At 41.2% G+C, this 11958-nt stretch overlaps 1 protein-coding gene across 4 annotated transcripts in view; it reads left to right on the top strand.

Annotated features, from left to right (window-relative positions):
* Nucleotides 1-11958, top strand: part of LOC144064849 (transcription initiation factor TFIID subunit 4) — a 123752-nt gene that overhangs the window by 16815 nt on the left and 94979 nt on the right. For all 4 annotated transcript variants that reach the window (XM_077587730.1, XM_077587706.1, XM_077587721.1 and 1 more), the window contains 5 exons: nt 545-694; nt 2157-2279; nt 2686-2775; nt 5144-5338; nt 9384-9459. In XM_077587730.1, the coding sequence (XP_077443856.1) occupies nt 545-694; nt 2157-2279; nt 2686-2775; nt 5144-5338; nt 9384-9459 (634 nt within the window). The remainder of the gene's footprint in view (nt 1-544; nt 695-2156; nt 2280-2685; nt 2776-5143; nt 5339-9383; nt 9460-11958) is intronic.

The following is an 11958-nucleotide window of genomic DNA, read 5'->3' as shown; positions in this document are numbered from 1 at the left end:
GTCAGCTGGAATAAGCTCCAGCACCCCCTACGACGCTAGTGAGGATAAAACGATTCAGAAGATGAGAGGTTAGCCACATATGGCTCCCCCGAGCCATAGGCAACCAACAAAAGAACCACATACGGCTCCCGAGCTATAGGTTCCCTACCCCTGACATAGTGTAAAGAGGGCTAGATATCTAAATGTATTTTTTCCCCCCTCAGAAGTCGTTGATTGCAGCTTTTCCGGCGGTGCTAGCGAATGATGGCTTTCATCTCTCCCAGTCAAAAAGCATAGGATGCCTAGCGATGACGTTAGCATCTAAAAAGTTCATGTTGGCCCCGATGTTGCTCCAAAGTATAATCATTTATTGTACGTTATTTTGGGACCCCAAGCTATCGCTCGTGGACTGTAGTTTTGAAAAGCACCGTGTTAAGCGGGGGTCCAAGAAGTCGATACACCGGATGTGACAGGAGTGCCGCGGCGCCCGCCTCCTGTTCTCCGTGGCCTTGCTGCAAGCCAGGCGTCACGTCCTATTTATCTCCCCTCTCTCGTCTCTTTGCAGAAGGGCCCCGTGGCGCCGGCCGTGGCGGTGACGGCTCCGCCGCAGACCCCCGTGGTTGCGGCACCCCAGGCGCCGCCGGTGCAGGTCGTCTCACATCCCCCGCAGACGACGGGCATCAACGCGCCCCCTGCAGCTACTGTCGTTTCCCAGGTTCTCTCACTGCATCACTGCAAAATCTTCAAATTCGGCCAAAATTTCCTATCAAGAGAAAAAATGCATTAATTTCATACGCTTTTGCAGTTTAGTCAACGACAGTTTATTAGACTTTAAGCACGTATTCTTTTTGAATTCTAAATAACCGATTATATCTGGTTATTGAGATTTTGGTAATAGGTCTGAGGACATAAAGTGGAAATAAGGGGTGACATAAAATGATCATGTAGGTTTGAGAAATATCAATTTCTAAGCTTTATAAGTTGAAGGCCATGTACCAAAAAGTATTGTATTTAAAAAATATATAAAAAATGCTGTCACTCATTTAATAAGCTTTAGATCAACATGTTTACATGAAAAATAACTTAATGTGATATTTTGTAACATCCAAAATTAGGCATTCTTAAATAAAAAAAATGTTACTTATCTATGATAAAACTTGCATTAAAATAATTTAACAAACTCATCCACCCTGCAAAATTTCACTTTTGTCACAGTTGAATAGTCAATAAAATAACTTAGATATACTCAACCTACATTTGTATTATTTTACACAATTTCTCTTCCTTTGCATTATATCTTTGCTCTTTTCTGTCAAAAGTTCTTGCTTTATCAGCAAATAATTCTTTCAATGAAATAATATAAACTAACATATTCCAAGGTTCCCCCATAAATAAATATAATTCATAAATTTTTTAATAAACCAACAATTTCAAAATATGTATTTTTTCACCTAACCTAAATCCCAGTTAATTTTATAATAATCAATTATTGGTCACTTTTAAAAGTCAAATATAAGGCTGTATTCTTCATTTAATACTTTTTTTCCCTAAGAAAAATCTGTTCTGTTTCCTTATAATAATATTAAATTAAGTCATACTATATTCCTCATAGAAAAAATCCTTACCTTTCCCTCTCGCCTGCTCTCTCTCTCTCTCTTTTTCTCTCACTCTCTCTCGCTCTCTCTGGGTGTGTGTAAGTACTGACACAGCTGCCAGCAGGCTGGCTGTGTCACAAGCCCCCCGAACCCATCTCGCAGCTGGCCGCAGACAAAGGGTCTCACACGTGCCCATGCACGTTTGCTCTAGTACATTCACACGAGGAAAGCCAACCCAAGGACACACACACAGATGCATGTTATAAAAACACTGGAGCAAGATGTAGCATAACATAACTGCAGAGAATAACATAATAGAGTAAAGCAAAACATTACACAGCATATTGTAATGTAGGAAAAAAACAGTATCCTGTATTGTACCAGCATATCAAAACTACAAGGCATTACAGTACACTAATTAGCAGGGTTCCTCACATGCCCTTTAAGAGCTGGTTTTCCTCCCTGCCCCTTATAAAAGGTAGACTCCGATATTTGAAAATGAGGACCTGTGAATGTTTGAGTGTCACCATTGTCGCCTTCAAATGATTATTATTATATCTCTGGTTGTTTTTCTTGTTACAGGAAATGCAGGAGAATGTAAAAAAGTGTAAAAACTTCCTGGCCACGCTCATAAAGCTAGCATCGCACAATTCTCCGTCGCCGGAGACCTCCAAGAACGTCAAAGCTTTGGTGCAAGACCTGCTGGTGAGAACGAAATGAGATGCGATCTTTTTGACAAAATCCGATACTACAAAAATAGCCGTATCGGATCGAGACGTCACTATTTAATTGGCGTTCACAGTATTGAATTTAAAAAAAAGTCTAGTTATATGTGACTGATATTCATTTTTTTCATTGTTTCAGTATTTGTATTAGAGCTATAGATTTAATGATCTTGCAGTGATCAGTTAGACCTCTAGATGTCACCCCCAAACCCCTTATTACTTCTTGCCCTTCTTTTTGTATTTGATAAATAATAAGCAGTGTCTGCCTGCAGGAGACAGGATGAGCGCTGAATTTATGGTCTCCTAGCTTTACATCACTTTCTATTCCTCATTTGGAGTGTGCTTCATTGTGTTTGTGCTTTTGTGTGATGTTTTGAAAATGTTAGGATGCCAAGATTGAGCCAGAGGAGTTCACTAGCCGGCTGCAGACAGAGCTTAAGTCGTCCCCACAGCCTTATCTGGTGCCCTTTCTTAAGGTGGGATGCTGAACGGTGTTACTGTTTTTGATTCTGAACTACATTCCTATAATATGTCTACGCACACACGCACTCACACACAACTAAATATTTTTTTTGACAGTACAGTGTTTTGCTCCTAGCCTTTGTGTTAGAATTATTATGGGGTGTTTCTATATGTTTTGTAAGCATTTTTAATAAGTAATAAGGCATTTCAATTACTTTTGTATAAGAGTGTCTTTAGTTTGAGACTGGGACAAACTCGAGGTCACCCTGCTGGCTCCAGCTTGTTGAAATAACACCTCACCCTCCAAGGACTGTTTACTGGGAGATCTACGAAGGACTCATAAATTGTTTTGTCTGGGACACCGGCAGTTTACCTTATAAAGCTCATACTGCAAATTCTTACGCAGGTGTTTTTCTTTCAATGGCAATTGTTTAAATCAGATTACCTTTGAATGTTTTGGTTATGTGCCGCTAAATGTACCGAAGAGTATGCAGCTCGTCAGAATGCACTGGGGGCTAAGACGACGTCACAGCGCATTTTCCTTGCAAGTTGTAAGCAGAGTTTGTTGAAAGATGTTTTTCCTTTTTTAATTAAATATTACTAATAATGATTTAAAAGGTTTGAATCATTATTCCAACATTTGGTCCTTCGAGCCGGATCGAAGGACCAAATGTTGGAATAATGATTCAAACCTTTTAAATCATTATTAGTAATATTTAATTAAAAAAGGAAAAACATCTTTCAACAAACTCTGCTTACAACTTGCAAGGAAAATGCGCTGTGACGTCGTCTTAGCCCCCAGTGCATTCTGACGAGCTGCATACTCTTCGGTACATTTAGCGGCACATAACCAAAACATTCAAAGGTAATCTGATTTAAACAATTGCCATTGAAAGAAAAACACCTGCGTAAGAATTTGCAGTATGAGCTTTATAAGGTAAACTGCCGGTGTCCCAGACAAAACAATTTATGAGTCCTTCGTAGATCTCCCAGTAAACAGTCCTTGGAGGGTGAGGTGTTATTTCAACAAGCTGGAGCCAGCAGGGTGACCTCGAGTTTGTCCCAGTCTCAAACTAAAGACACTCTTATACAAAAGTAATTGAAATGCCTTATTACTTATTAAAAATGCTTACAAAACATATAGAAACACCCCATAATAATTCTAACACTTTGTTTGGCATATTAAGTTATTTTATGGATCATTACCCCTTTCAAGACCTTTGGACTCTGACTGAGACGAAGATTTCTGATACTACGGCAATACATTTTCTAGATAATCATGAGATCACATTGATATCTCAATACATTTACCTAAAAGTGAAGTATATTGCAAAATCTCCCAAGTTACAGCTTGTAGACCCCCAGGAGTCCCCATACCTTAATTTGAGAAAAGCTTGTTCCTGTTTTTCTCGACTTGAACCCAATGAAGTACCACTTTTTTTTTTTTTACATTGAAACCTACTCAAGGCTATGCCAGACGCACATATACACAAAAAGACAACCCCCCCGGCCTGATTTGTGACTGCGTGTGACAGTGGGCCCGTCAGCCGTGCCTGCCAGTCGCCACCAGGTTTCTCCAGCCAAGCATGATGAGCGTCACATCAAGGCAGCCCAACGCCCGAACCGGGAACAAACATGTTGTCATGCAATGTTAAGGCGCCGGCGTCCAAAATTTGGCGGACACACTCGCTCTGTGCGTGTCAGAATAAAAGCAAAACATTGAAATATAACACTACAGTCCTACCTCTACTTACGAACGCCTCTAGGTACGAAAGTTTCAGGTTACGATTTTTTTACGATTTTTTTATTCATAAATGAGTGACTCGAGATATGAAAAAGATCCAAGTTACAAAATCCCCCAAAAAGTAAATGCATTTCCTTATCCGATATTTTATTTTGAATTCACCTTATTAAGCGATTAAAAACTACAAATGCAACGTGGCACATATTTTCACACACACACAGGGCACACGTAAAAGTCTAAAATGTACTACAAAGTGGACAGCTTTCGGCCCTGGTAGAATGGGATATTGCGGCGGCGCAAGGCACATTTTCATATGCTTTGCTTATTTTAAGACATTAATACATTTCCTCATAATTTTCTCTCATTTTTGTGTGTTTCCTTACATCTTTCATACAAAATTGGGACACTGACCAATTTTAAAGGGTTTAGTTGGTAGTTGTTTGAGGACCGTGGAACGAATTAGAGAATTTACATATTACACTTCTACTTACGAACTTTTCAAGTTGCGAAAAAAGTATTGGAAGCAACTTCGTAATACATTATACACATTAATGTATACAGTGAAGATCCTGATATCTTCCAATTTGATATTTGTTTTGTATTCTTACATCTTTCTTCCCCTGTCTGCCCGTTTACAGAAGAGCCTCCCGGCCTTGCGACTGTCTTTGCTAAACAGTCAGCAGTCCTTGGTCCAGCCACCGCAGCAGGGCATCAAACCGGTGGTGACCGTCGCGAGCGGGCCAGCCGTCCACATACGCCACCCGAACAGCATCAGTGCCACCACAGGCGCCAGTGCACTGTCCGCTGGTACAGTGGGCCACGTGGCCACCGCGGTATGTACACGTTGATAAAACATAATGCTACTTGCTGTATTTTAAGTTTCATTTCATAATTCAGAGCACCCACCCATTTTGTAGTCCATGGAGTGGGTGCTAGAGAGGGTTCGAGCTTGGAACTGGAGTTTAATAGGCTGGACTTCTGTCCTGAAGGTCAAAAACTATTTTTAGACATGGTGTAAGGGTGTACACATGGGCACTTGGCACTAGAACACCTTAGACCAGGGGTGTCCAAATTAGGTCCAACTGATCTAGCAGAGGCAGTTCAACCAATGAGGTTTTTCTGAAACCAGCGGCACCAGATGGCAATCAACTGATTACCCTTTTAAGACACCAGATTGGGGGAAATGTTTGCTTTTAATCAGTTGGAACGACAACCTGGAGTGTTTAGGAGAGATGGGTTGCTACTGAGCTCGAGTAGGGATTTTTTCAGTTGAAGGGTTTTGTCAATTGCACCGACATGTTTTCTCATCAAGACGCACTGTCCGGGGATTCAGGTCGGCTCTCCTGTCTCAAGGGTTTGAAGTCAACGAACGGATTGAAAAGCGCCTTGTTTGTACGGGATCAGGAGTACATGGTATCATTTGTGTTGTCGTTGGGATCTCTTGGTTGACACAACTCCGCGACATTATTAGGACTCTGGTTGCAGTACCTCTGAATGGACAAATTAGGGGCGCCAGGCTTCTCAATTTTGCTGGACGTTCTATTTGGATTATTTCATCCTGGTCTTGGAACAGTGGACCAGCTCTACAACCTCACCAATGCCACTATGCCAGTGTTTGTTTGCTAGTACGAGGTTTCTGGAACCCCTTGATACCGACTATTTGGTCCTTAAAGGATCGGTTCCGCAGGGACGGGTGCTTAAGCACCTGCCACTGCGACTCAAAGGATCCTGGTTATTGTATATGAATTGGCCAAATCAGAATATGACCATTAAATTTAAGACCTCCCAAGACTACCAAATTGTTGTTGCTTTTGTTTTGGTGGTGTATCAGTTTATTCTGGGCAATTTTCATCAACAGCGCCTGAGTTGCATTTGAAGCATTTTAGCACCTGCAGTGTCAGGACAAATGAAGCGGCAAAGTTGTAAACCTCATTCAAGCCACAGCTGTGTGCATTTACATGGATCTGTGTGCACGTGCTCATTATGCAATTGCATATGTGGGAGTTCAAGGAGGGCGGCCAAGTCAGGTCAGACTGGTTCGGTCTGGGTGGAGCCAGAGGCTTCTCCTCCATCTTTCTCCAATTTGACCACTTTCACGCACACACTCCCAATGTATCGTCCCTGGTATCACTCCCTCATCTTCTTTCCTCCCTCCATTAACCAGCGGAGGGTGAAGCGAGGTAAGTAGGTCAGCCCGGGGTCAATTTTAAAGCAATGTGGCGGGCCGCAGTCCAGGTCCAGAACATGCCTCTGGTCCATCTCTCTCTCTCGTGCTTCCTCACATACAAACACACAATACAAAACACACAACGTAAGCTATTGCAGAAAAACATTAGCAAATGATCGCCGATGGCACTCCAGCAGTTGGTTGAATTAGGCCAAAAAATTGCACATTTTCTCTTTCTTTTCTGTACTGTGGGGATACATTTCTCTGGCAATTGTCTTAAAGTCAGTACAGTACACACTGAACACCGAAGGGATTTTACTGGTTACTTTTGGAGAAAGTGTTTCACATTTGGGTAAAAATCGATTCTATTTAATGCAGGCAAAACCACATTTCAATTTCGGAGACCGAATAACAATAAATAAATATTTTTGGCTTTCAGCTTAAGGTTCTTAAAGGGAGTTTGTGGGTTTGACTTTTTGCATGGCAACGCGCTCGTAACATAACATGATCAAATTTAAATGAACTTGCATTACGATGCAGACACACTCAAAAATAAGTTTAATTTAACCTTACCCTAAACTTAATTCTAATTTTGTTTGACATTTTGATACCTTTCTTCTCCCGGGTTGGCTCTATTTGCCCCGCCTCCACCCTGACTTTCAGATGCAACCTATCGAGGGTTGTTTGCTTTTGTTTCCCCTTCAAAATATTCCGAAAACGATGCACACAAACGTCCTCACAATAGGATAACGCACGACCACTTGCCAACGAAAAGTAGTATATATTATAGTATATAATTTGTATCGTATCTCAAAATAAATATTTGCCCGAAATTCTACTTGTATCTCAAACTGCTCGTATGTCGGGGCACTCGTATGTCGAGGTACCACTGTAGTGCAAAAGTAGCATCACTTTTTTTTCGGAAAACTATGTATTCATGTTATTTTTCTTCTTGCGTGTCGCCGACTGACCAGAGGTGTTTTACTGTGTGCTAAATGAATTCCTTCCCCGTGGTGCATCTCTGGGGAAAATTGCCTTTGCCTTCTACGTCTATTTTCTAAAATTTCTTCTTTTATTTTTTTTTAGCCCCCTCCCCTTTCAATACCCTAACATTAATATATCACGAGTCAGAGAATGGAAAACAAGGCAAAAAAAAATTGCAGCGAAAAGCAAAGTGCTAAGAAATGGATGGCTGAGCCCGAGGCCTGACCCGTGGCACTACACGGGAAGGAAGTGACTCTTAACAGCCCGCCATTGCGAAACCTTCACACACCCCACCCGCCTCTGAACCCCCTCTCTCTCTTGTTTTTGTTTTTTTTACTCTGCCATTCCATTTCTTGTTATCTTGGCATTGTGTGTGAATATATAGATCTCATTTACACAAATTTAATCACACATCTGCCTTAAATCTTGACTTCTACCTCGTGACAATCAACCCAACGATAAACAATTGGGTCAATCGGCCAATCAGCAAGCCAACAACTGATATGAAAACTAATCAATAATCAAACTTGCTGGATAGAAATAAAAATATATTATTATCTAGAGTTGTAAGAACAATAGCGGCGGCCCAGCAGATGAGTGGTTAGCGCTTCGGCCTTAGTTCTGGGGTTCTGGGTTTAAATCCAGGTCGTTCCAACTGTTCTCCCTGGGCCTGTGGGTTTTCTCTGGGTACTCCAGTTTCCTCCCACATTCCAAAAACATGCATGGTAGGTCGATTGGACACTCTAAATTGCTCCTAGGTGCCCAATAAAATTGTTGTCTGTCTCCTCATGCCCTGTGATTGGCTGGCCACAGATTCACGGTGTCCCCCGCCTTGTGCTTGAAAGTCAGCTGGGACAGGCTCCAGCACCCCCGCGATTCATCCAGAACTTTTGATTACCGTATTTTCACGACTATACGGCGCATCGTACTTTTAGCCGCAGTGTCAGTAACGAGTGCTATTTCTGTATTTGACACACACAAAGGACGCGCCGTTTTTATAGACGCAGCCAGGCATGGCAAAACATACACCAGCTTAAACATACGGACACACGCTAAAAACACATTTTTAAAAAGGCAATGGAAGCAAAACTGAGTTCGGTTGTACTTTATTTAGCCATTTTACAATTTACTCATGTCATCATCACCCACAAATCCATCAAAGTCCTCATTTTCTGTGTCCGAATTGAACAATTGTCCAAATGAGTCATTGATAACGCTGAGTTTTATACGTTCGTCCAGGCGGCCACAATCCATTCGCAAATAGTAGCTAGCTAGTAGCTAGTCTAACTATTCCAACGCTGTCTTCCATGCTTCGTAAAGCTGTGTTGATGTCGATCGCCAGGCCACAATCTATTGGACGTATTGACAAAAGAACTATATATCCCAGCAGTCACTGCGCAGTACTTTTTCTACGGGGAAAATAGTAGAGTCGGGGGCTGCTTGCCGTAGTTGTGAGAGCTGTAGAGGATGGTGTACCCTATCGACTGATTTATTTTATTTATTCGTGATAACAATTTTAGTATTGGTCCATATATAAAGCGCACTGGATTATAAGGCGCCCTGTCTATTTTGGAGAAAATTTAAGACTTATGTGCGCCTTATAGTCGTGAAAATACGGTGGTTTTATTCCAGAGGTTCCATTGTACAGGACTTTATGTATGGCGTTTCCCTTCATCAATCGGTCTCTTGCAAACCGTTTTTAACACTTGTTTCCCACGTCCTCTCAGGGCATGAAGACCACGGGACCCGTGGGCGGACAAGTCCGAGTACCCGTGATGATCACGCAGTCCATGAGAGCTCAAGGTGAGACATCTGCTCCTCTTATCAACCAGTGGCTTTGAAATCCCCGGCAGTCTCGCTTTGGCATTCTTTACGCGGCCGCCGTGTTGTGACTCAAAGTTGACCTGACGCCACAGCGAAGGAGGCTAAACGAACCATTTAGCCATTAGTGAAGCATCCTCTCGGTGGGCTCGGGGGATGTGTAACGGGCGGGAGGCATAGCGAAAGAACAGGTGCTTTTTTTCTTTTTTTTTCCTCTTCTTCCCCTCCCCGTCGGTCTGCTTTTACAACCTCTGCTTACTCACACTGATTCACATCCCACAGAAGCCCACTAATATCGCCTCAACACTCTCTAAAGCAGGGATGTCAAACTCAGTTTGGTTCGCGGGCCACATTTATGCCAACTAATACCAGTTTGTTTTTGCCTTCAAAAAAAGAAACTTCATGGCTGCCATTGATGGCGCTAGATGTCCTGATAGGTTCACCAATTAGGTATTCCCAAATGCACGCCGTAAGAAAACAGACATCTGACTCATAACCGGGTTCTTGCAAGAGAGAATCGATCCACACGCGTCCTCGGTCAAGATCATTCTCCCGAATCGAATCCTCTCTTGCTCATTTATTACATATTACATAAGATTAACAACATGCATCTCAGTTCTCAAAAGAATTGAAGGTCCGTCGGTCCTCCGGATCCGAGGAAACGGTATCACCACCTGGTGCGAAGTCGAAGTCAAAACTCGGTGTGCTCGGTGTGAACAATAGTTTCGAGAAGTCCAGCTGCACGGGGGAGTGACCTTCAAGTTGTTTTGGTTAACTTAGGAGCGAGCTTTACTCTTGCAAGAGATGTATTAAAAATGACTTTTTTTTAATGTCAATAACTCTAAAATAAAGCTAAGCATTCTTCATTGCAAGCCTATATATATATATATATATATATATATATATATATAGATATATAGATAGATATATAGATAGATATATAGATATATAGATAGATAGATAGATAGATATATAGATATATAGATATATAGATATATAGATATATAGATATATAGATATATAGATATATAGATATATAGATATATAGATATATAGATATATAGATATATAGATATATAGATGTATAGATGTATAATGATTAATATTCCAAATAAGCAAAGCGTTCTTCATTGCAAGCCTATATATATATAATGATTAATATTCCTAAATAAGCAAAGCGTTCTTCATTGCAAGCCTATATATATATATATATATATATATATATATATAATGATTAATATTCCTAAATAAGAAAAGTGCTCTTCATTGCAACCCAATATATATATAATGATTAATATTCCTAAATAAGCAAAGCGTTCTTCATTGCAAGCAAATATATAATAATGTAATCAAATAATAACCCTAACACGTCCTAATGAAATGGATTGGACCTCTAGCTAAGATGAGCGCCCACAGTGAGTTGAAGTGAATTGGACCTCTACCTTTGTAGAGTTTTTATTTTATTTTATTTTTTGATCATTTCCTATTGATTTTGGGGAAATTTTAAAAACTACTGGTTCGGCCTCACAGTTCTGGTTCATCCACCTGTGTGGAGTTTGCATGTTCTGCGTGGGTTTTGTCCGGGTACTCCGGTTTCCTCCTACATTCCAAAAACATGCATGGTAGGCTAATTGGACACTCTAAATTGCCCCGAGGTATGAGGGTGAGTGTGAATGGTTGTTTGTCTCCTGGAGCTCTGCGATTGGCTGGCCACCAATTCAGGGTGTCCCTTGCCCGAAGTCAACCGGGATAGGCTCCAGCACCCCTCGCGACCCTAGTGAGGATAAAGTGGTTCAGGGAATGAATTAATGACTAAACTTCCTGTGTGTTGGTCGTTTTTTTGCTCATTTTGGCCATTTTGTTACTTCTTGTTGGTTTTGGGTCAATTTAAGGTTGCTTATAACTCATTGGCTGCCATAGATGGCATAGTTTTGACTGCAGATTGCGGATAAGAAATTGGACAAAGTGGAATAATGCGCCCCCTCAATCACAGATCTTACAAAATTCTGGTTTTACAGCGCCCGTGTCGAAAAAAAAAGCATTTAATTCTGCATGTACCTTTTTTGTGTACATGAGATTGTGTGCGCAATGCAATCAGGGGTGCATACAAATGTGATCTTCCACATAAAAGATGGCCTCCAGTGAAAGGATCTGTAGGTCGTTTTATGCCCGCAAATTGGAATACGGGGATCGTTCTAAAAATACTTTTTCTGCGCCCGTCGGCAAGAAACATGCCTGTTAAGATCAAGTTTAAATTCACTCGGGCAGTCTTCGTGCCTTGCCGGGAAGGAGGGAAAATAGTGTCTCAGAAGTAACAATTTGGTGTTCGTGTTTGGAAACATGGTTCAAGTGTACGGTCATGTGTCGCAATGTAAACATATTGAAGATGAATGCCTAGATTGGCAAAAAAAGATACATTTACATGCTAGCTTAGCTCACCATGTTGCTTTGCCTTCAACTCAGCATGATAATACCCCAATT

This window comes from Stigmatopora argus, chromosome 2 (assembly GCF_051989625.1).
Source record: "Stigmatopora argus isolate UIUO_Sarg chromosome 2, RoL_Sarg_1.0, whole genome shotgun sequence".
Lineage (NCBI taxonomy): Eukaryota > Metazoa > Chordata > Actinopteri > Syngnathiformes > Syngnathidae > Stigmatopora > Stigmatopora argus.
This window is presented reverse-complemented; position numbering and strand designations above follow the sequence as displayed.